This window comes from Eretmochelys imbricata, chromosome 15, assembly GCF_965152235.1.
Source record: "Eretmochelys imbricata isolate rEreImb1 chromosome 15, rEreImb1.hap1, whole genome shotgun sequence".
Lineage (NCBI taxonomy): Eukaryota > Metazoa > Chordata > Testudines > Cheloniidae > Eretmochelys > Eretmochelys imbricata.
The window spans coordinates 26195678-26221320 of record NC_135586.1 but is presented as its reverse complement, the minus strand read 5'-3'; the positions used below and the strand labels follow the sequence as shown (position 1 = coordinate 26221320).

Here is a 25643-nt window from a genome sequence, read left to right as displayed (position 1 = left end):
TCTAAGGTGCCACAAGTACTCCTTTTCTTTGAGTGGTCAATGTTGTGGAGCCCACTTCGTGCTAGGTTTACAGCTAGGAAGTCCAGCTTTAATTTACACCATCTCCACTGACTGCTTATACCTCCCTCTGTAAGCTTTGATATGCCACAAGTACTCCTTTTCTTTTAGTCATACAGCAGTGGATTCTGAGAAATCGCATGCTTTTCTTTTTAAAATGTCTCCAAAGAGAAATTAAGGAGGTTTAACTGAGAAATAAGCTTAATTGTGGTTCTGGAGCTATATAATAGAGGCTTAATAAAGGTTAATTCTTCCTCTCTAAACCAGTATACTTGCCATCCTCACTGGGATAAGTTTCTCTGATCTTCCACCTGCAGCAACTTGGTATCAGGGCATAGCTCTCCACCTCAGCAGAGCCAAAACGCCAGTGAATATACTGTCTGTAAGCACAGTGACGAAGCTGGTTATTGAGGGTCTCAGTATTCAAGTCCAACAAGGGCTCTTTGTAAAGCAGGATAAACTCCAGTGCCGATCTGGAAAGAACGAGCTGCTCGAACAAAGCCGAGGTTGTAATGCATGACCCTTCTTTTCTTCGGCAGCAGAGCTGCTCCCGGAAAGACTCTGTTTGGTAGCATTTCCCACAGCAGCACCAAGCCGGGCGGTCATGGGATGGAGAAGTTTGTCCTTCGCTTTTAAGGGGTTGCATCTCATGGGCTTTTGCTAAGGCAGGGACCCGAATGGGATAGTGTGCTGTGAGCTTGGTCGTGTCAGTAAAAGCCCCAGTGTCTTTCTGCAACTAAAATTCCCAAACACATAATCAGAGGAGTCAGAGTGAAAATGAGAAAATGTAGCATTTTCTTTACTCTGTGTCTACATCTGCACTTACCTGCCATTAGAGAATCCCTCTGTATTCTAACTGCTCAAGCTTCACATTTAATGCAGCAGGACAGTATAATATAACAGTAAAGAGGCAGATCAGGAAAATAAATGGTTACTGGCTTTGACTTCTAATGCGGAACAAACCCAGGGAGCTGTTGGTTCATTCCCACTCTGTATGAGTCAGGATCAGAATATTCTTTTAAATCTGTTTTGTAAGTTTATACCCAGTGATCGACTGTGTTAGTGACAGGATTCTACGCAGTGTAGTTGTAGCTGTGTCGGTCCCAGGATATGAGAGAGAGACAGTGGGTGACAGGAGTCCTTTATCGACATAGGGGTCACAGCACAGGCAATTGCAATAGAAACTTCCCCTATGCTTCCCCGTCCACGTTCCTTAATCCTTGTATTATGTACCTTTAGCACTGCATGGGTAAGTCAATTTCATGGTCCTTGGCTTGTCCCCAGGGACAGCCAAGAAGGGACCCAATGAGTGCCAATTAGAGTGGTTGTCTTTTTGTGATGGGAACACCCATCCAACGGGAGCTGGACTGAGAACTACCAAGGGTATCTGAACACTGCAATCAAAGATCTGTGGCATGGCCGGGGCTGGTTTGGGTCAGCTGACTCAGGCTCACAGGACTCAGGCTGCGAGGCTAAAACCTGCTGTGTAGATGTTCAGGCTGGAGCCCAGGCTCTGAAACCCCCCAAGGGGGGAGAGTCTCGAAGCCTGGGCTCCAGCCTGAGCCTGAAAGTCGACATTGCTATTTTTATCCCCACAACCCCGAGCCAATTGATCCAGGCTCTGAGACTCTGTGCTACGGGTTTGTTATTGCAGTGTAGATGTACCCCAAGTTGTTTCATGCAGGCCTAAGGACACCCATAGGGCAGTAATGAGATCTTCTAGTTTTAATCTAGAAAAAACAGTCTCGAGTTCCGAACAGTCAGCTTCAGGCATTTCCCAGGATCACAAGTGTGGCCCTTCCAAAACCTAGCTAGAAACTCAGGGAGAAAAAACTCAAGTCACTCAGGAAATAAATCCACAAAAAGTCATAACAGTAAAAGCTTGAACTTACCTGAACAATCTCGCCTTTAACGTTCTGCAGACTCGTCCTCAACGGTTTGTCTACCAGAATAATGTGCGGGTCATCAACATATGACACATACATCAGGGTCTGTGCAACAAAAGATATTAACATCCTCAGCTGGAGTATTTATTTAGAATACTCGGGATTTACACTGTATTGATTTGACCCATAACTAGGGTCCTTGAGGCCCAGATCCTGCATTCCTTACTCAGATAAAAATCTCTCTGAAGGCGCATGTTCATTGGGAGAGGCTGTTCCTGGCATAGGGAGCAGCATGGAGGAAGGCCAGGCATAGGACCAGGTGAGGGAGACAAAAGGAACAGTCAGGTGTTAGCCTGGGGTGGAGCCCAGGGAGCAGGAAGAGAGGAGCTGTTGGTGGGAGTTGGATTGTACATGGCTTTAGAGGGAGCTTTTGAGCTCAGATTTGGGCACCTCACTCCCTTAGACTCCTTTGAAATCCCAGCCTAGAAGCTCAGCTGTTCAGGATGCCACAGTGATGTGTGCAGCATGAATTTCTAGAGAGGAGACGCTGGAGCTGAATGTGGACTGGAGCTGATGGACTTGAGAGAAACAAAACTATTTTCATGCAAATGCCCTTAACCGTTACGGGGGGGGGGGGGGGGGAGAAGCTCTGAGGAATGCTCTAATTAGAGACAACCCTCTCTCTACAGCAGTGGTTTTCAACCTGCGACCCAATCGTTACACAGCTGCAGCCCATGTGACATCCTCAGGCCCATACAGGTATTGCATATATATTGTGTGCATGTGCCCACATAACACAGAGACAGCTGCATGTGTGGCCCACGCGGGTAAACAGGTAGAGAACCACTGTTCTACAGCATCTTTCCACTGCTCTCTAAAGGGTGAAACCTGCCTCACCCCCTGCAGCTGTCAAAAGTCCTGGCTGTAGAAGACAAGTGCAGAGGAGCAGAATTCAGGGGGCTCAGGCCCTGGGTCCACAACCTCTACGCACTGCAGAGCATAGCTCTGTGGGGTTTCCCAGAGGCCCTGTGCCTGAAGGATTTTGAGTAATGGCTGGCTGGGGGAGGAGGTGTGACCCATAACTATAGGGACCCACTGGTCACTTTTCTGTGTAACTGCAAGGAGTCCTGCAATGCTAAGATCCGCTCCTGCACTCACACCACTCCCCAGCATGCAACCCATTCCTGCAAGGTGTGCACTGGGGGCAGGAGAACTCAGAGCAGCGGTGTATTGGGAACAAATCCACAGAGAGCTGACGAAGGACCCAATGAAGGGCCCAATACACTGGATTTTCCTACTACTTAAGCAGCTAATTGCATTCCTTACCCATTTTGGTCCCAGAGCAGACTCGCACTTCTTCCTGAAGTAATATTCTTTGATTGATGTTTTGCAGCAGGGATAAGTGTATGAAGTAATAAGAAAATCAATAATGAACTGAGCCTGCATGCAAAACAAAAGTGAGCAGTGATTCCATTTTCTTAATGAGACTGCGTCTCCAGAAGCAGCTCTGTCAGGACAGGAAATAAATCTCTTACCAAGCCAAAGTAGGACAGCACAGACCCAGTGTACACCAGCAGCTCAAAGATGTTAAACCGTCCGGCCTTAGGCAAAGGAGAAGACAATCATTTGAAGTCAGAATTCAGATAATGTCCTTCAGTTTTCAGAAGAACAGCAAGGATTGCTGCATGATCGGGCCCAGCCAAATTGCTGTCATGTGCAAGATATCTAGCTTTCTTCTGACATGATCGGACTTAAAGCACCTAACCGGGTGGAATGTGTTTAAATTAAAGGGTAGTTTTGCTACATCCAGCTGGGAACTAAGGGTTCCCTTTTAGCCCTGCTATCTCTTGCTGGAAGGATCCCTTATCTTCTTTCAATCAGAGCCAGTCGCTTTCCCCAAGGTCCCCTTCCCAGCTGGAAGGGGAACCAGAGACAGAGAGGGAGTCCTCATCTGTACAACATTAAGCAATGACACAAAGGCTTCCACTTCACCTATTCTCCCCCTTCAGCAGGAGCGTCCTTCCCCTCCGCCTTCGACAGCAGGAAAGAAGCAGTGCTCCCTTCTGGGTACATCATTCTACGTTAACAAGGGCCCCAGGGCATTATCCCCCTCCACCCACATCTTCGGAGCTATGAGTGGTACCTACCAGCCCAGGAATGAGGGACCAAGCTTTGATCTCTGATCCCACAGCATGGCAAGGCCAAGTCCTGCCATTCGTCTGAAGATTGATTTGATAGGACTCCATCCTGCAAAGTACCCAGGATCCTCCCCTCCCACTGGGGCCTCACTGGCAAAATCAGGCCCTTCATTTCTGTAGTCCTTTGTAGATGTCAAACACTGTCTAACAGGGACAGTACGTAACCATAATACCATGCCCTTCTATAGCACCTTCCCTCCAACGACCTCAGTGCATTTTACGAACAGCAAGTGTCACAAGTCCCGCCCTGCCATAGGTACCGTGCACGACCTCCGTTTTACAGACGGGGGAACTGAGTCACAAAGAGGGGAAGAGACTTGTCCAAGGTCACACAGAAAGTCACTCTCAGGACCAAGATTGTACCCAGGTCCCTGCCACAGTCCTATGCTGTAATCACTAGGCAGCGCTTCCTCCCATAAGGGCTACACTGTTGTTATCACTGGAGTTATTTTTGCCAAAGGGCAAGAAATTCTCATGTCTTTTTGGAAGCAGACAGGTTTGCAGCGGTGATGAGAAAACAGGGTTGCACTTACTGTGCCGAAGACAAGGATGTCGAATCGTATCCCATAGGCTTTGATCAGCGTCCGCTCCTCCTTCCCACTGGGCTGTTTGTAGTACTTTGCGAATCTGTCAAAACCAAACAAGGATCCATACAGCATGTCAGGGGAATTCAGTGCCTCTGGGCTAGAGAATAAAATGGGGTTTTGTTTCTACTGCCTCCTCCCATTTCTGCCCATTTAGTATGCTACCCTCAGTTGCGAAGTCAAAGCTCTTCCTCTCCCAGGACCCATGAGAGCTGCCGCAGATTGTGGGTCACTTTGATGAACAGCATTTCCCCCAGCTCCCATCACAGAAGCTTAGAAAAATCAGAGCAATGCCCAGGAAGGGATGTAACCTGAATCAAAGGGTCACTTTTAGAGGCTCTAGAGGGGCAGTCAGCTACAGGAAAAGCAGAAAGAAAAACCCAGGAAGATTTTAGCTGCTGGCAATGGTGGGAACACTAGTGTCTCCCAGGCACCAGTACTTTTACCACCGTGTTGTCTGCACCTACTCTTGGGGTCCCTTTCTTCCACTGGTTTTTATAGTCACTTTCTGCTCAGCTCTGCTGCTCTGTTTCAAAACTAATGAGAGTATTAGCTGCAGGGATAAAGGGCAGCTTTATAACTCATGCAGCTGCCTGGGATAGGGTCACACACACCACCTCAGTTGCAGAAGGGAGAAAATTGACCCCACAACTCCTGAAAACCGGCCCCTTATTCTACCCACTACACAACACTCCTTCTCCTCATCACCAAAGTCAATTACCATGAGAAATTCCACTGATAACGCCAGCATAAGGATCAGCAAACAGGGACACTGTGAACTTTGAACTAAGGGAACGCTCCCACCTGATGCTGAAAAGTTGGGAAATCAGGCAGAGTCATTAAAAAAAACTCCAAACTGAGAGACTTACTGAGAAATGTTCAATGACATTAACATCTTAACTCCAGTACCAACATTTGTATCACTCATGTCAGTGCTCCAGGCTGAAAGCACTGTCCTGTTCTTGATAGGTTTACTTCAGTATTTTCTAATGTGTGTTCTCTTTGGATTCATTTAGCCTAGTAATTCCAACGGTAATTTTTTTAGTGGGGTAAACAGGTGTCAGCGCTGTGGAAAGTAATTCAAGGACTCACTGTCACTGCAGATGCCGATTTCATTTAGTGGTTAGTCTCTTGGGTAGTAACCAAAATCTCTGGTAAAAGCAGGTGGGGTTCAATGGGAAATGGCCCCAGATGCCAGGCCATCAGCTCAGCTCTCTGCTCTCTAATTACTCATCTCACAGATGGCATGAAAGCATCGAGGGAAACACAGTTTCCCCTCCTTCCCGGGTTTCAGTTCATCTTGCCCATCATCAATATCCAGAGCCACGTCTGCCAGAACCACTGAAAACAACCCGACAATCCAGTTTGGAGCTGCTCTCCATGGGCCATATTCTCCCTCCACATCCACTACCTGAGAGGAAGCAAACTCACTGGAACCCAAAAACGGATGGTAAAAGAGGGGGGCAGGGGTGCTGTCTCCATGGTTTGGTGCCCAATCTCATAGAAGCCCCTCTGTGGGTTCACTGCTGAGGTGGGGCTCTAGCTGGATTTGGCAACAAAGCCAGGGAGTCGCTGCACTCTGCAGTATGCTTCCCTCAATTCCTTGCACGTATCCAATCAGGAGACTCTGCTCTGTAGCTCATGCTGCACTGCAGTGACTATGCTGCCAAGGACACAGCAGGATGGTGGAGCAGCATTGTTTCCCCTTCATCCTAGACCCTGTGGATCCAAGCAAGAAGAACCACCTGTGGCAGGAAGAGTTCCCGAGAGAGAAGTAGTACAACCCCACCCAGCCTGTATTATCTTCCTGTCATTCCTGCTTCCCACTTTATGTGGGGGATCCCCCTTGAAAGGCAGGACCCAAGGGCAGCTGCTGGCTCAGGAAGCCTTGTCAGCATGGCTCTAGTACACCCCCAGTGCCAGAGAGTTGGGGTGAGGGGACACAGGGCTGCTAGGTGGACACAGAGGCAAAGGGTCTTTGCACAGGTGCCCCTGGCCTGCTGCTAATGCCCTGGAATCGATGTGTGGGCCCCGTGGTCTGTTCATGGGAGGAATCCTGTGCAAATTTCCTCCCTTAGCCCCTCCCATGGGTCTTCCCTCAGAGGGAGGCATCTGGCCCCTGGGCTCAGTTTTTACACAATCCTTAGTCAGGCAAATGGCTGTCAGGATGCGTTTAAGGCCTGAACAAAAACTGAGGCAGGACCAGTGGATTTGGCCCAACACTCCTGAGCATTCAAGCCCCACACTTCAAGGGGCATTTTACCCAGCATAGCAGTTTCTCGTCAGAAATCTCAGGACTTCCTGCAACTGCTGGGCCCACTCCTGCAAGGTACTGAGAGTTTCCTGAGAGGTGCTGAGTGCCGCCCACTTCCTGCTGAGAGTCGAGAGCACCTGCTCCTATTTGGGGTAGGACCCAAAATGACAATGTTTCCTAAAGCTGTACAAGGCGGGCAGCAAGTGTGTCTGTCATCGCCTTGATACCAGCAACTCAGCCATCAGCCAGCTCTCACTCACTCCCACCTGCTGCAGCACAGCCCTCTCCCATCTCAGTTCTGCAGAACTCTGAAGTGCTTTTAATCTGCATTGCATGTCTTGTGTTCATTAACTTCCCCTTTGCGGAGATCTGTTCTTAAGGCAGTGAGTTACTCAGCAATACACAATGTAATGGTTCTGCTTTTCCTCGCTGCACAGACACGAAACACTCTTTTATCTTGCTTTCAATGTTTCTGTGATCTCTAGCTGAGGCATGTTTTGCTGGCCAGCACTTGGCTGAGCCTGCGTTGATGCCTGCAGCTCTGTGACGTTCTATTTTCAGGTTTTACCTACGTATTCAGGATCAGATAGTATTCCCCACACACAGGTTTTCTATCCCCAAAAAGAGAAGTCACTTTACGTTTACTTAGGATGTCACAGAAACTTTCTCCTTTGCAACAGCTTAGTGCTCTGATTTGATATATTAAGAGCATCATTGATGACCAGCTGGGCAGTGGCCCATTGCACCTCAGATTTGCACCTCACATTTGTAGCCTAATCCTGATGCCATTTAAGTCTATGGCAAAACTCCCTTTGAAACTCAGCTGAAGTCAACAGAGCTGCACGCAGGCACTGATGTTCACCCACACAGAACAGTTTGCATGGTTCGGGCCTTGGACAATAACTTGACTTCCAGAACTTTATGCTCACTCAGATGATAAAAAGGTCCCTGAAATGTATTCCCTCTAGGATAACCCTTATGTAGCTTCACTCTCCTGTGACAAAGGCTCCCTGGACATCCTACAGGGACCTATTGCTCCCCAGACCTACCCAAGAATGCATGAGATATTTAATACCCTTTATTTTGCATATTGCCATGTGACATTCTACCACATATAAAATTAGTTTGATTCAGTCACAATCAGTTGAGGGCAGGGCCCAATCCTGCAACTCTTACTCACCCAAGTAGTGATACTGAAGTCAATGCAGCTACACTTTATCAGTAAATCTTACTCACATGAGCAATAGTTTTTCAGGATCTTTACAGAAAAAACTCTCCTGAAATGTGCACAGGAAAAGAGTGTCTGTGGGGCAGACTCTGGTCTCCCTTATTACGCCAGTGCAAAATCTGGAGGAGTTCCAGTAGAGTCAGTGGAATTATTCCTGATTTACACCAGTGTAATTGAGAGCAGAATTTAGCCCCATCACCAGGAAAAAATTAATCCCGGGCTGAGTTATTCTCAGAAGAACAATGGAGCTTTTTCCTTCAAAACTGTAAATGTGCTTGGAAAAACAGCATGCTCCAAAAAGAAGTGGATTTTGTGCAGGGTTTCTTTTTCTTCTTGTTTTAATTAGCCTTGTCAGACTTGTCAGGCCAATTTTCTATTAGGATCTAACCAATCCAACGACTCACTGCCCATTAATCTTCACTGCCCTGTTTTGTTATTTTAAATTACTCATCGTTGATGTTAAACTGCTGCACACAAACACTCTTCTTCCTTTGCTTTTGTTCTTTGAGAAAGTGGCAGGGGTTGGGTGCGGGATTTTCCACGCTCATCGAAGCCACAGATGAACAGCAGTAGCGCTAGCCAGTCATGGCGTGAGCTGGCAATGCGCAGACTTCCCCAAACAGGCGTGCCATTCTATGGTTCTTAAGCCCTGATTGGCCACACTTCCACAATGCCAGGGCTGGGCTTCCCTTGAGCAGAGCTAACTGTGCTGAACTGTAGCGAAAGGATCTCGCTACAGATCTATGTTTTTATATATTCAAATAATGTTCTTTACAATGTGCCCTCCTGCCTAGGTGCCCTGACACTGCCCATTTGTTTTATAACAAACCTAAACATTCACAAAGCGACCTTGCTGTCCTCCTTCAAAACCCTTCTGCGATGTCTACAAAAATCTTGACAACACTTAGGGCGTTGGTGTCATTTACTCATGTCATGTCACGTCTTTCTTGCACACGGTAATTTGGAAAGCTGCTACTAGGGTTCTGTACTAGATCTGGACTGGCACAGAGGGCCCATCATGGAGAGTGATACACTATGATTCTATGACTTATTACAAGATGTATTCTCTTTAAGATATTTTAATGCACTGCCAGGTATAGCTGTTACCTGCTCAAGTACAGTATGTTACACACTGTACCATCTAGTGATTGAATTTTATAAGACACTTTTAGCATTCCATCACACTGAAACCACTTGCCCACCATGCTGATCCACACTGTCTCATTATTTCCTTGTGGTCCGCCATCTGCCTGTCTGTCTGTCAGTATCTACTTGTTGCCTTTTGTCTTAGATCGTAAGCTCTTTTTGTTCTGTGTTCGTACAGCGCCCAGCACAATGGGGTGCTGGCCCATGGCTGGGGCTCCTAAGCACTATGGTAATTCCATTCAAACCCATAACGTAATAAAAATCACACACAAGTCAAATAAAGGAAGACTACGACCCAGGGGAAAGAGAAGGGATTTTAGGGGTCAGGCTCAGAACAGTGTGTGCACAGCTAGGTCCCCAATCATATGAGCTGTTTCAGGCAGGCAGACTCCTGTGCTATACATAGCCTCACTCAGTGGAGCTCCATGCGGGAGCAAAGATCCATCTGCATGGAAGAGTTTGCAGGATTCGGATCTTAATTTGCACGTACATTCAGGAGACCTGTGCACGTAGCCTTGGTAAACGCAAGCACAAATGACCAGCTGCATGCATGAGTGGTTGTTTGTGTACGTGACGAGTCTGACTGATAATGCACAGGCAACTGTAGTAACTGTGCATGCAAGTTAGGTTCATAAGTACAACAGTGGCTATTATACAAAAGAAAGATTACAGCAGAAATATGTGGCATAGTCAAGAACAACAGCCAGGGCTCCAGCACTCTAGCTACAAACCCCTCGGTTTCCACCTACCTGATTCCACCTGCACATCCCTATCACTCAAGCAATACAGATAATACACTGCTTTGCGATGTATGATTTTTAAAATACCTTTTACCTGAAGTTGTATCCAGGGTATTCAGTCGTCGTTTTGTCATCAAGGCGACGAAAACTGTATTGTGGACTGCAGCGGTGGAACCATTTGTCCAGGTTACAGTCCCAGTTGATCTCAATGCCCATGATTCCGCCCTTGACACAGAAAGGGAAAACACACTTTAAATGCATTCAGGAGCATGAAAAAGAAAAAAGACTGTGCCAGGCCTGGTTCTGAAATTGCTCTGTGCACCAAACTCCCCCTGAAATCAGAGGAGATTTGAATGAGGTCCAATGGCAGGATCACACCTATAAATACACTTGTACTTATGGTACATTTCTATCTCTAGCAAAGACTTCCTTCTAAAGTGACCTAATGAACTGCACAGATCAAACTAGCTACAAGCTAGAATTCATTCAGATTCTGAAAGCATCTCTTGTTTTTTGGCCAATTTCTCATCCTACCAACAAAAATTCCAACTTCATTGCCACTTTCTGATTAGTTTAATTGAATGAAATGGCAAAGATGGGCTCAAACTAAAATCCCAAATGCAAACTCCCATTAATTTTGCAGGGGACCTGGGATCCAGAGCTGAATGTTGCAGCTTCGATGGTACTGCGGACCCGGACCTCAGCAGAACTGGGTTCGGTTTCTGGCTCTGAGAAATCACTTCATATTTATGTATCTCCATTTCACCCACCTGTAATTATCAATCTTACAGAGGCATTGTGAGGCAGAAGCCTTGTCTACGCTACAAAGTTAGGTCGACGTAAGGTACCTTGCATTGACCAAGTTGCGCACATGTCTACACTTAAATTTGTCTCTCACAGATGTAAGTGCCCTGTTATGGCAACGCAGTATCACCACTTCCCAGAGTGGCGTTGAGCCATGGTAAGTGTCCTGAGGTCAGTGCAGCACAGGTGTAGAACTGTGTCAATTATGTCAGCTGACCCTAGCAGTCCTCCAGCAGCTGTCCCAAAAAGTCAGACACTGACCACTCTAGTGACAATTGTAGCCTGATCTATAGATAATATATTAATTATTTTGATTACTTAAGAATTCCCAGTTATCACTTTGAGGATTGACAGGTTCTTGTCCCAGAATCAGGCCTAGTGTTATTAAAATTACTGGTTAGCTGGGAGCCCTGATGTGCACAGTTGCAACACTCACATTATAGGAACTGTTCTATATTTACAATAATTTATTAATACATTTAGCTAAGTCACTGATGCTCCAGCTCAGTCAGGTAGAGAGAGATAATACAGAATGTACACCTGAAAATCCATATAGTCACACCATCCCTTGCAGAACAACCTGAAATGTTAGCCATTATCGTCCTCATCGCCATCACCTTCCCCATCGTCACCAGTGGCCATCATTCTGGCACCTCCCGGGGCGACATCTTTCTCTCCTACTGCCCACAGGCTGGAATACAACTTTTATTGTATTGTTACACTGATACCACTATGTATAATGCATATCCTGTAGGGGTTTCTCCCCTCTTCCTTATTTGTATTTCTTCACCCTACTAAAGTTGGGGTGTCCTTCTCCTATAGTAGGGTGAGGAAATACAAATAAGGGACGGCAGCCTGATTTCTTGCCCCCCGGTAGGATGGTTTCCCACACCAGTCGGCCATAATTTCAGCAGGCACCATTGCAATAAAGAGACTAACAGCACACGGGCCCCGACAATTTTGGGACACCAGCAGCAGCAGTGCTCTCTGTACCTTTGTTAACCCCAGGCAACAGATATCAGCTAAAATCACCACTGTCTGTGAAAATGGGGCTAGCATTCACTCTATTGCACTATACTCCTAGTTTCATACAACCGAATACTTCCCTCCCCCTCCCCCTCCTCCTGGCAGGCCACACTCACCCTGGCTGGTGCTGTGAGTGGAGCCATGCACAAACTCGCCGAAGCAGAAGTGAAGTGTTTAGTGTGTCTTGTTTAAAGCTTTAAGAGAGCAAGGGAAAGGAGTTCTGAACCTGAACTTTCACTTGCTGTTGTGACGATATTAAAAATGCTACCTCTGGGTGTTTTATCTCTAGCTGCTGCTGTAGTGGCCTTGAGGGGTTCCCCCTCCACACCCGTGGAGTGCCTGAGCCAGATAAGGAGGAAAAAGAAGAGGATGGGGAAAGCCAGAGCTGCATCAGACCACTAGCAGAGCACCTGCAGGGAGCTGACTATATGGAGAAGGAAAGAGTGGACTGGAGAAAGGACAAGAAGTCCCAGCAGGAAAAGGAGAGGAAGGTGCACCAGGAAATAATGGGGCTTCTCCAGCAGCAAACATGGATGCTGCAGACTCTTGTGGACCTACAGTGTCAACAACTGCAGGCTCGCTTCCCTTTGCAGTGCGTGGAGAACTCAATTACAGCAGCTTCCTAGACCCCCATCAACATTCCACATGGCATCACCCCTACCACTCCACACCAGGGGACTGTAAGGCCCACCACAGCTTCACGTATACTAACCTGTGAGAGGCATGGTAGCTATATGTTTAGCAAAAACAGACATGAATGTTCCTTCCTCTTAACTTCTGTTCCATTAATTTATTTACTTGCTTTTAACTTGCACAGAACGGTTTTTGCATGCGCACATGCTAACTGCCCCGGCTGTATGCTGACATAACTTGCAGCAGTAAAAGTTTGTAGTGTCGACATGGCCTTAGTACATCTACACTGCCATGAGAGGTGGGACTGTAGATACACCCGAGCTAACTTTGATCTAGCTAGTTTGACTAACCACAACAGCGAAGCTGCAGCAGCCCCAGGCTACACAGTGAGAGCCTGGGTATGTGCTTGAGTAGCTAACCCTGTGCTGCCAGGACTTCACTGCAGTCACGCCTCTCATGGCAGCGAAGACCTCAGAGCTGGTCTACACTGAAAAGTTCCATCACCATAGCTACCTCTCTCAGGGGTGTGAAAAATCCATACCGGTGAGAGATGTCATTAACCCAACCTAATCCCCAGCATAGACAGAGTTAGGTCGTCAGAGCAATTCTTGTGCCAGCCTAGCTTTTGGGGAGGTGGTGGGGAATCTTTCCCCTGAATACATGGCTCAAGGTGCCCTTTAAAAGAATCCTGAGGAGAGGAAGAGTCCATGTTGACTGGCCTGAGAAGACTGTTTAATTACTGACAACAAAATCCAATGTGTATTAAATCAATATGGGCACAATCCTAGAAGATGTTGCGCACCTTCAATTCTCATGAAAACCTGCAGAGTTGAGGATGCCCAGCACCCCCCAGGATCAGCCCTTAAAACTGGAACAATTCCATTGTTTAACAACGAAAATGAAAGAGAAATACCATGGAGGTGTTCTGAATGGAAGACAGGAGTCATGCCACAGACCTGAATTGCCATCTCTGAAAAATTTTCTCCTGTTGCTTGGAGAATATCTCCCAGCTGGAAAATTGGGCAGCCTGGTGCAGTTATCTTGTTGAATGTGCATGAAATATTCAATTTTGGTAAAAAGTTTCTTCTGCAAAGAACCACAAATTATTTGAAAACATACATGTGAGCTCTTCCCTGAAAAAGCATCTACAAATGCCATTGAGGGGCTCCCTGCTCATTGCTCCTTCCCGAACCTGTATCAAATGCATAGGCGCCAACTCCATGGGTGCTCCGCGGCTGGAGCACCCACAGGGAAAAATTAGTGGGTGCTCTGCACCCATCAACAGCCAAGCTCCCCCCGCCTCACCTCCTCCTCCACCTCCTTCCCTGAGCGTGCCACATTCCCGCTCCTCCACCTACCTCCCAGCGCTTGCCACCGCCAAACAGCTGTAGCAAGCTCCGGGAGGGAAGGGGGAGGAGCGGGAGGGAACGTGGCTCACTCAGGGGAAGAGGCAGGGAAGAGGTGGCGCCAGGGTGGGGATTTGGGGAACGAGTCGGAATAGGGGCAGGGAGGGGGCGGAGTTGGGGCAGGGACTTTGGGGAAGGGATTGGAATGGGTGGGACAGGGGTGGAGTTGGGGTGGGGCCGGGAGCAGAGAGGGGTCGAGCACCCACTGGTGCCAGTAGAAGTCAGAGCCTATGATCAAATGTGCTCAGTTTATTAGTAGAATATGGGGGGGGACTTTGTAACTACCAGCTCTGCAAATTCCACGTGGGATCTAAGAATCAAGCTGGGTACTTTAATTCTCGGGCATCACCACCAGTAACAAAGGCTTTGCAGATCAAATTATTCCCTCAGTGACACCCGTGCAACCCAATTCCCTTCAAATTATGCCCTCAGTGACACTTATGTTATCCTACACCTTCAGTGGTTTTACCCTGGTGTAGCCAATTACAACTTAGTCATTTTGTTACTAATGCATGAGAAGGAATAGAGTCCATCTCACTGTCCTATAGCTGTATTTGGTCATGCAAGGTTAAGAAGAACAAAGAGCAATCAGACCTGATTTTTGTCACTCAGCATAGCAGATACAGCCCTAAATACACAGAGAAGTGCAGACTGAAGGTGTTTTATTTACACATTCATTTTTGGAGTAGAACAGCTATTTAAGAGGAGATGGATGAATGTTTGCACTTACGCAGTGTGATTAAATTTTGGGAAGTGGATATTGTTCTTTATTAGCACTGTGAAGTTTTCAGCACTCTTCAGAATGGCAGGTCTAAAAGAGGAACATATCAAGTACAATGAAAGCTATTAAACCAACTATCTTCCTTTAGTTAAATACATCAATTAATGGTACACTATTTTGCTATTACCTGGGAAATTGTCAGTAGGAGAACATGATACTGAGAATAACGAGTTAGATGGCTCAGGGGGTTGAGAATAGAATACACAGTTTTCTTGGTTTTACTTATAAACTTAAACTGTCAGTTCTCTGGGGGTGGGGACTGTCTTTTACACTTGTTTGTATAGTAGCTACACAATGGGGCCTGATTCTGACTGGGGTCCCCAGATGCTATTGTAATACAAATAAATAATAATAGGGGACTGCTAATTTGAAATCTGGGCATTGATCAGTAGTGACTGATGTTATCATGTGATCGCTGTGGCTTATGTGAAATTAGTTGGTGTGTTCATTGCAGTTCCCAGTAGACAGATGGCTTTGTCACAGACACTTAAACCACAGTTGGCCCAGATTATAAAAATGAGATGTTGAACTACACTCTCCTCCATGGAGGTGGTCCCTCCAAGTCAGAGTTCAGTCACATCAGCTGGACCATGTGAAGGAAGCTTGCTCTGCTACTACCCAGGCCATCCCTGTTTGGTGGAAAAATAGAGGAATTCAACTTCCAGCATTGTCAACCTGGCACCAGCACAAAATTAGCTTTGAAAAATAACTTTTTGCAAGAGGATGTCAACCAAGATACTGGCTTCTCCCATTCTCTTTTCAAAATGAGCCAGGAGCGCTTTGATTTTCACCTAGAAAGTCCCCAAAGGTGGACACAAATGGTCCCTGAAGCAGCAACCCATCCAAAGAACAGTACTTCGGAGTGTTCTTCTTAGTACATCATTGTATTAGCAGCAGAGTCTCTGAGCCAAAGACCTGCAAAGACAGGAAATACTTTACCTAGTTGACACATAGTGTCAATTACAGACTTTTCAGCATGTCTCCTAAGCAAATTGAAAAAGCAGGTGTTGGCTGCAACTGAAACTTAAACATTTTGGGACATCATCTGAACAATTAGAATTTCTAACCAGTCTTCAGTTTATAATGATCAAGAAATGATTAATGTATGTTGAACTTTAAAACACTAAAAATAGATTAATCAAAAAGTTTTAAACTGCTTATGCATTCAGGACAGACACCTGGGAATCTTTCCAGATCTCTTCTATGAAGGTGCTGTAAACACTTGTCCTTAAGTAAGTTTATCCTGGTCACTTTGCCTGGCATTGCATGGAGCTGGAGACCAGTCAAAACAAAAGAAAGGGAACCTTCTTGCAAAAAGTTATAGTTTTGTTCAGTTTCAACCATCCCAAAAGGGAAGGAAAGGGAAGTGCTCTTTATAATGCACAGAACTTGCACAGAAAAGCCAACTGTGGGTACAGCTGAGAACCAACATTGCTCTGCCAGAAGTCAATATTTGAAGGCACCAGGCTACAGACTTCCATACGGTTGTTTCAGTTATTCATTCAAGTTGCAGAGAAACACTCATATTACCCATTTAGTGACTGCCATGAACTCTTGCCAGTGGATTTTGTGAAGAATTCTCATACATGTGATTTGCCACCCTGGAAGCATTTATTGGTTCATTTGTCACTGCCAGGAGACCAAAACCAATCACTGATACATTAGAGGAAAATTGGACAACAATATGGGCACTCTGCCAATTATGCAATGTAAATATAGGCCAGATCTCTTTCCTGCTGCGTGCAGCTACCAGCTTGCGCAGTGCGATGTTTGAAAATATTTAATATTCACTGAAGTTACACTGAAACAAAACCAAGAGTTTTAACAACATGGGTGTTCATTAAGCTGCCCTGCATGAACGTCACAAAAGTGGGAGAACTCCCATTCTCTTGATTTTTTTATGTGAATTTAGGACTCGACCTTGCAAGGTGTTAACCAGCCTTGAATTCCATTGAAGCCAATAGGAATTGAGAGTACTCAGCAGCATGCGGGGTTGGAGCCCTAAAGTGGGATTTTCAAAAGGGCTCAGGTCTCAGCCCCCAGTAAGACTTTTACCACTGACATGAAGGAAAGAAGAGTTAAGCCAATCATGGGGTCCTCTATCAATGGAGCAAAGACAGCACTGGCAGCTTCCCCTATGCCTGCCTCGCAACCTCGAGGGCCTACCCCTTGGGATATGAGGAGAGTTTAGTTTCCCTGGCCTATTTAGTCCTTGGTATCTCTGTTGGAACTGGCAACAAGAGGGCAAATCAATATTAATAGGACTGCTGGGTTTTGTGGTGTGGACACATCAGTTTAGCAGGTGGCCTATTAAACACTACCCTATTCTCTGTGGGTAAGCCTAGCAAACCACATGCAGTGGTAGTGAGGGGAGAAGAAAGCAAAACCATATCACGGTCTAAATACACTGCTGGTATAAAATGGCACGGCTCCATTTAAGTCAAAGGAGCTGCACCAATTTACTCTAGCGGAGAATTTGCCCTGTATATCTTTTCTAAGCAGCAAGGTCTGGTTTAATACAAGAGACCCAGTTTCTTGTGCACATAGTTCAAAAGCTGCTACATATCAGGGTTTGGTAGAAGCAATGTTATATCCTGGGGCTTCAAGGGGAGAATACTTTTGCATTGCACATGTGAATGAAATCAAATGTTTTATTATAACCATTTTTACATTTTTTTGCCTGATACAAATGAGTAACTACATGTTAAAGTGGAACCCTTACATCACAGAACACTTTACAATCATGGGATCATACAAATTAGATGTGGAAGAGAGCTACTAGGTCTTATAGTCTACTCCAGTATATTTTATAGAGCTTAGTTCAGTCCAATTTTACATGTTACCAGCACTAGGCCTTTCACCACTTCCCTTGGACTGATCCACAGTCAGAATTAGCAAATGTTTCCCATGAGACTTATCAGGTTTGCCACATTTTTCCTTGTCATCCTCATTAATTATCAAAATGCCTGTAGTGAATCCATGACAAATTTGTGACATCTAGAATTGTTCACATGGCAACAGACTGTGATGTCACAAGTTTGGATTTATTACTTCACCACAAGATCAGAGAGAAAGAGAAGCCGCTACAAGCAAATTGATGGTACTTAATTTATAAAAATCAGAGTTAATAATAATAAAAGTTGGGTTGGAAACAAATGTTTTACAAACAAAGGTACCAAGGGCCCTGTGCCAGGTGCTGAGCACCCTCAGATCCTATTGTCTTGCAGGATCCGGCCTTTATTGATTACATAAAAATGTGAACACTTTTACTTACACTGGGGCACCTTTCATTGATTCCACAGGGCACCAGGCAGAGACTTCACAGGTTTTAATTGTTGCATTATAGTTCACACATCTTCCTGTCTGAATTCCTGAACAGAAGAAGAGTTAGCTATTACTGAGTTCTCTCACACACACAGTTTGACTCAGTCCTTTGGATAACACAGTCTCAAAGTACTGGTGGATCTCTACACACAGGTAGGACAGAGACTTTAAAATCAGAGTCAAGGTTTTGATTTTCGCAGTTCTTTGTGGGCTGAACTAACTGTAGGAGGGGTTATCAGATCCATGCTTCCACTACACATGCATAGTGCTTAACTCCTCCCGCTGCCCCTGTCAATACTGCACATTAGATGTGGGTGAAGGATTTTCTCCATAGTTGTGCCGGAGTAACAATATTCAAGAGTTCTTAGGGCTTAATTAAACAATATGAGCAAATTAAAGCAAGAATGTTCTGCTAAGTGCAGAACTTCACCCCCCAACACTGTCAGCAGGATACTGAATGACCATTCAGGCAATGAAACACAGACTATTACACCATCTGAAACAACTCCTATTGGCTGTCAGTATCCTAGAAGGTAGGACACAGATATCTAATAAATTTTTAGAACTAATTAACCTTTCCAAGGGTATCAAAGACAACATAGCCTTTACATAGGGCTTGATCTTGCAGTCACTCTACATGCAGAACTGTCCCCTGCCTGCAATGTGAATTACACCTGTAGAAAGCACTGCAGGAGTGGGCTGTATGTGTGCTGTGGTATCCGATTTGCATCCCCCCTCCTACATCCACCCTCTCTGCCACTGCCCCTGCCCAGTCCCACTTTTTGTTAAAATTCTCCACAGGGTGGAAAAAATCCAGGTGAGTGAATACAAATTTCATGTCATTCTCCTTGCTGCTCCTTTTGTTTCCGTCTCCCACTCTTGTCTTTATGCCTCCCTCCTCACCACCCACTGTGCTTGGTAGTTCATCTCCCTAGTCAGATAGATCTGCATACACAATTGCCAGTGGGTGTTGCACCAGTATATTTCAGAGCAGAATTTGGCTCTACAGTTGCAAATTCTTCAAGGCTGGTACCCCATAATTTCTTTAACCATCTAATAATTATTAACTAAAAGACAGTTGCATTTCACCACCTGCTATGAGTTTTAAAATCTGAATGTGGAATCCATGTACCATTACTCTGGGGGTTCATGTGTCCTTTTTTACAGCTCACATCTGAAGAGCAGACAGCTTTGGCAATGGGGTACTGAAAAAGACAAATATAAAATATCATTATAAATATCTACCTCTCTGTTGCTATTGTAAAATGTTCTGCACAGAAATGGCAAACAGTAAGATGAAATCACAGAGCGAGAGGCAGAACAGAGGAAGTACAGCCCTCTTCTGTAACCATTCACTCAGCATGGTGCTTAATGTGACCTCAGTTTTTGAGAAGGTCAGTACAAGCAAAGACTGAATGGGACAAATTCATCTCAAGTGTAATCTCTTGTCTTCACTGGAGTTAGCCCAGGGATTTATTTGTCCGGTGAATGTGATTTAAAAAAAAACACGCCAATGATATAGGAAATGCAAGGAAGTTGTTCCTTAGTGCCCTGAGTTTCTGGGACAATACATCAAATTCAGTTCTGGTTACACCCATGCCACTTCCTCAGCTGGAATCCTATTGGCAATGAAGGGAGAATTTTGATTAACCAATTTAATTACTTTACATATCAAATATTTTTAAAAACTGAGTATCAGAATAAACCAAAGGCTTCTGAGGGATTCAAGTTGCATCCACAGAAGAATTAAAGAAAATATTCATGGTCCTGTTCCATATAGCCCTGCAGAGCACAAGCAGATTTGCTGAGTTCTCCTCATCAAATCCCCCTCAATGCACAATTAGTAAATAGGCTGTTTTTTTATCATTTCTCTCTCTCTCTGCAGTTCTCTGGTATCACTCTGATGCTTTGGCACCAGTGATTTAGAGTACAGGCACAGAATAGAATACAATCTTTTGACAAGCTTGGACATGTACTGTAAGATATTGTTTTGTCTATCAGTAGCACGGAATTTACTTCTCTGTTTCACACTCATCAAGAGTAGATTAATATGTGTTATGTATGCTTGTTTTTTTTTTAAAAATTGAATAGTTGAGGCCAGTTTGCACATTCAAAAATATGCATGCATGTGTGTGCCCACAGTTTCACACCCAATGATCACAACTGCCTGTCTAAATACCCAGTTGCATGTGCAAATACCTGATTTGCAAAAACAAGTGTGGTCTCTATGTTGTGACAAAAGTTATTAAATCTGCATGCATTTTTGTGTCTCTGTGCCTCAGGTCTCTATCCACACAAATTTGGTCCTTATTTATTAACTAACTGCTGTGTTTGTCTTATACATCAAAACTGTAAAACCGAACAGATCAGATAAAGAGCCTCTGGTAGCTTTTGTTTTTTTAACTTTCCTTGGTTTGCAGTAACATTTCATTCCCTATCATTTGTATCCTTTTCCATTTGGCGAATAGTGAGTCTCACCTAGCCTATGGAGCGCAAGCCAGTCTGACAGTGGATTGTTTAGTTCCTTATTTGTTAAGAGCACATATACGCTGTAGCCAATAACAGTCAACTCATTTCTGCAAACTCAGGTCTCTTCTAATAACTATATGAATGAACGCATAGGAGAACTGCAATTGGCTACAAATTTTGACCAGAAATAAAAGAAAAAGACCCAAGCATGATCAAGCTTGGAATTACAGCACAGCAGATTACTACAGAGAAGCTGGCAACAATTCTCTAACCCCACTGTTCCTCCTAGTTGCACTTTATACCAGGGTTGAATCCAGATGTGTTGAACAAGAAGAACAAATGCATGGGGAGAGTGTGATCCAGGTGAAGGTTTGGCTGCAGGGTCTTTGGTGTGGTACATCACACCAATGCCAGTTGATTCTCTGAGAAAAGCAAAAGGGCGGAGGGGAAAAAAAGGAATAACTAGACTAGTTTTTGCATGTTGCTGAATGAAATAAAGAAGCAGAGGAAGACAAAGCAATGTTCACTTGTGCAAAATTGCCATAATCATGAGCCACTAATTAATGTTTGAGGCCGCTATGGATTACTTCTGCCAAAGAATGCTATGTTATACAGGTGGGAAATCACTTACAAAATGCAGTTACCTCAGGGCAAACACTTTGAAACTGGTTTTCTGTCATGATTATGTTGGTTATCACAAAAAAAGAGTCTATTCCCTATACAGAGAGAAAAGAAAACAGTAAGTCTCAATAAAATACTATGTGCCACATTCTCATCTCAGTCACCCCTGTGTTAATCCACAGGGACACCACTAAAGACAAATGGGCCTGGTTCTAATCTCACTCACACCAGCGTAAATCAGGAGTAACTCCATTGAACTCAATAAAGTTCTTCCACTGTAAAACTGGTGGAGGATCCATATTTGGATCTCAGTGATGCTAGTGTAAATCAGGAATAATTCTATTAACTTCAGAGGAATTACACCAGGACTGAATTTCTTCCTACATTTTCTGTTACTAAAATAAAAAATTACTTGTTGTAGAAACATCAAGTTTCTTAAAAATCCCATAAAAAGACATTTTTAAATTTTTTTCCCATGCTTAAAAGTTACTGCTCCCAATTTACAGCCTTCTTAATTCACGCTCACAAATACAACTGCCTCTCTTGTTGATATGTTAAAATCACTGAGCAGCAGGACAAAGACACATGCCAGGAAAGCAACGGCATGTATCAATGGAAGTCAGATGCTGTCCTGACCTTAAACGGAGACTCACCTGCATGGGAATAGTGTATTCGGCTGTGTCCCAGATTCTTGAGTCAGTCTGAACTACTCCTTTCACTTTAGTGTGAACTGAGCTGATCACAGAGTCCTTTTTCTGATACCGTTTGTCGGTGACAAGCACATAACTAACCAAACAAAATGGAAAGCACAAATGAACCCACTGAAATGGGTTGAAATGACAGTCATTTCTTGGCATGATTATTTGAAAAAGTGTACTGTAAATTAAAAGCCATATTAAATTTTTTCAAGAAATTTGGGATCTTGTCATGCGTTGAATGCATTTTTCAGGCCAATTGCCACAGTGATACCATTGCAATCCCATTGACCCTGATGGGATTGCACTGATGCATGTAAGGGACATTGTATAGTGTAATTGTGTACTATTAGGGTGAAATCCTGGCCCCACTGAAATCAATGGCAAAGTTCCCCACTAATTTCAAGGGGGCTTGAAACAGCTCCCTTTGCATTTCATCTCGTGCAAAGGCCATATGACAAGGGACCCATTAAAAGCAGTACCAATCGCAGCTCATAAGTCTCTTCAGATTGCTTAATGTCATCTTCATGTGCTAAGAGGTCAATCTGAAAGGCTTCTCTTTAAAATAAAATCGGGCTTTCCATACACTACTGTTATTTTTAAAAGGTCACCACCAACCTAAACTTAGCCTAATATTTGCATTCTGTAAAAACAAGTTTTTATAAAACCTAAGGCCAATATAAATGCTATCCTATTCCAGTTAAATAGTTGTTTGGAAATAAATAAATAGCCACTCACCCCACCGCTGCAGCCTCTGGCACCAAAACACTGCAGCACCAAGTACCTGAAAGTGTCCCTAGTTATTGTCTTGGGGTAACATTTTCAAAAATGCCTAAGTGACTTTGGAGTCTAAGTTCCACTGACTTTCAATGAGACAGACTCCTAAGTTATTTAGGCGCTTTTCAAAATTTTACTCTTGATGCATTTTCACTGTCCAAAATGAGAGAAATGCAAAAAGTAAAAAAAGGGCATAAATAAGTGCCTCCTAAACTGGATTCTAGAACGAGAGTTTAAAAAGTTATTAAGGCTTTTGGATGTCTCCATTTTGGGTCCCTAAATAAAGAATATTAAAGGGACCTGACTTCTAGAAAGTGCTGAGCCCTCTGCCCTTTGAAAATCAAGCCCTTTCAGGAGTTTCAGGTTAAACGCCCAAAATCACTACCGTTTTGGAAAACGTAGGCCTGAACATTTTCCCTCTGTTAATAATCTAATGCATTACCAACAACATAAGGAAGGAAATATATTTGTTTACAATTGTTTTTTAAAAGTTGACAGTGACCTTTTAAGAGTCACTAGCATCCATTGCTTCTGCAGCATGAGGTGTGCAAACGTGATGGGTCAAACTCATGAAACTGACCATTTCTAAAACTTTTGTAAAAAGAAAAGGAGTACTTGTGGCACCTTAGAGACTAACCAATTTATCTGAGCATAAGCTTTCGTGAGCTACAGCTCACTTCATCGGATGCATACTGTGGAAACTGCAGAAGACATTATATACACAGAGACCATGGAACAATACCTCCTCCCACCCCACTCTCCTGCTGGTAATAGCTTATCTAAAGTGATCACTCTCCTTACAATGTGTATGATAATCAAGTTGGGCCATTTCCAGCACAAATCCAGGTTTTCTCACCCTCCGCCCCCCTCCCCCCCCACAAACTCACTCTCCTGCTGGTAATAGCCCATCCAAAGTGACCACTCTCTTTACAATGTGTATGATAATCAAGGTGGGCCATTTCCAGCACAAATCCAGGTTTTCTCACTCCCCCCCCTTCCAAAACTTTTGTGTAAGTTCAGAAGACACTGTCCACATTAAATAATGGCATCTAAAAAGGGTTTCCTTTCACAGACAAGTCTGTGATTTAGTTGACTGAGTCAGCACTATTTCAGTTAACAAATAAAAATTTCAGGGGTGAAAAACTGTGTCTAGAATGTGTAACTGTGAAGCAACTGACTAAATCAATTGTCAGTTTTAAAATCACTCCTAATTTACTATTTTTTCTGCCTCTGAGGTGTTTTCTACAGTCAGTCTTTCCCCTCTTGAGAAGAGTGATTTGGGACAGTCATGCTGCTGCAGCAGATCTCAGCAACAATTCGGAAATGGTGCCTTAATTAGACAATAGCACTTCTTACAAGTTTATTGCCAGTGCAATTGGTATCAGCTGCTCAATGTGTAAAAGCACCCATCCGTAATAATTAACCATCTTTTATTAACTAAAGACATTGGTCAGCAAATATTATTGCTGAAAGCAGCCCCAGTTTTGAGGCAAACAGGAAAACATCTGCCCTTTATGGTCCCAGACCTATGCACTTAATAGTCATGAAACCCTCTTTCTAAGAATTGATGCCCTGGGTGACCCCTTGGGTAACTTGAATGGCAGATCTACCCCTGGATTCTCAAGGCCAGGTTCTGATTTCAGTTACATCAGTGTAAATCTGAGGTAAGTCTACTGACTGTGTAAATGAAACCAGACAGCCCTGTTGGAAAAGAAACTACATTCAGGCACTTTTTATTAGGAGGATGAGAGAAGAATATGCAGGACCACACCTCCAGCAGCCAACTCCCTGTTCTAAACAGCCACTCTATAGGATCCTTCCTGTTACCACACAATACTGTTCTGCCTTTAAAAAGCAACTAAACAACTGATTTATGTTGGTCCTCTAGTACAGAGTGAAAAAGTTCTCTGTACTTGTTGAAGGCTGAGTCCTAAACATTCAGACAATCACCCACATAAGAAACACATTTGCTCATCTAGTTACTTTTAACTTACCAAACATACAGGAAGACAATCATATGGAAGGTCCATTTCAAACTCCCATAGGAAACGCTCTGAAAACGGACAACTTTAGAAGTTTCATATTCACATAAATTGTTCAAACTGCAAAATGCAGCCATTATTATCACTTCCTTTGGAATCTACGCTCTCAAGAACTGTAGCCACTTGATTCTGTCTACTTCCACCCCCACAACTCCCTTAGGCAGGCCACACCACTTAAAGGCACAGTAAGAAAACCATTTGCATTACTAGCATGGAAGCTGAATAAACTGAGTATATTATGCTCTTTAAAGAAAGATCATTATTTATTGTTAATCAGTAGCAAGAAAATGGGTTAAAGTATGCCAACTGCTTTACCTATGGACAAATAAAATACAAAGAACCATATTAATCCCTGTTGCATCTTCATTAAAATCAAAGCAATTATGCAAGAGATGAATTTGGACTGTTTGTTGACTAAAATACAATGGTCCACAGCCACCCACACTATGTTGGACAAAGACAGTTTTCAGCGGAGGAATATTTCTGGAATTCCTTTTATTTGGACATTGCAAATATGCTTTAACATTTTGAATATTCAGGATTTTTAAAAAGCAAAAGCCTAAAGTGTCAAATGCATTAATACTCCTATGATGTCCTCCAAAATAGCCTGGCTATTCATATCAATGTCCTGGGATCCAAGATCTAATTTCCTGCTAAATTCTCAGCCATGATCCTTCTGTTGGCAAATTCTTATCTTTCTGAACATCCACTGGAAATCTTGTTCACAGTGTTGTTGTAGCCATGTTGGTCCCAGGATGTTAGAGAGACAAGAAGTTGGTCCAATAGAAGATATCACCTCACCCAGTTTGTCACTGGAAACCTTGATTCTCACTGAACAAATGGGGATGTGCCAGACACTTATTGAAGGCTCATGAGCTGTAGAGTGGCTCTCGAGGGCTGGTGAATGCCCTCAAGTCCTACTGATTTCACTTGGCATCTCACAGGTTCAGACTTCATTAGTTTCAAATGTGC

The 25643-nt window shown here is 44.1% G+C and overlaps 1 protein-coding gene across 1 annotated transcript; it reads right to left on the bottom strand.

The window, feature by feature from the left end:
- Positions 1–24748, bottom strand: P2RX7 (purinergic receptor P2X 7). The gene is made up of 13 exons (XM_077834770.1): positions 24624–24748; positions 21811–21943; positions 21181–21252; positions 19200–19272; positions 18018–18114; positions 14693–14773; positions 13513–13642; positions 10188–10318; positions 4675–4768; positions 3479–3544; positions 3270–3383; positions 1950–2048; positions 1–793 (listed from the first exon to the last, which is right to left on the bottom strand). Exons 1-13 carry the CDS (start codon positions 24746–24748, stop codon positions 302–304), a joined length of 1707 nt encoding a protein of 568 aa, XP_077690896.1. The 3' UTR covers positions 1–301.
- Between the last annotated feature and the right edge of the window lie 895 nt (positions 24749–25643).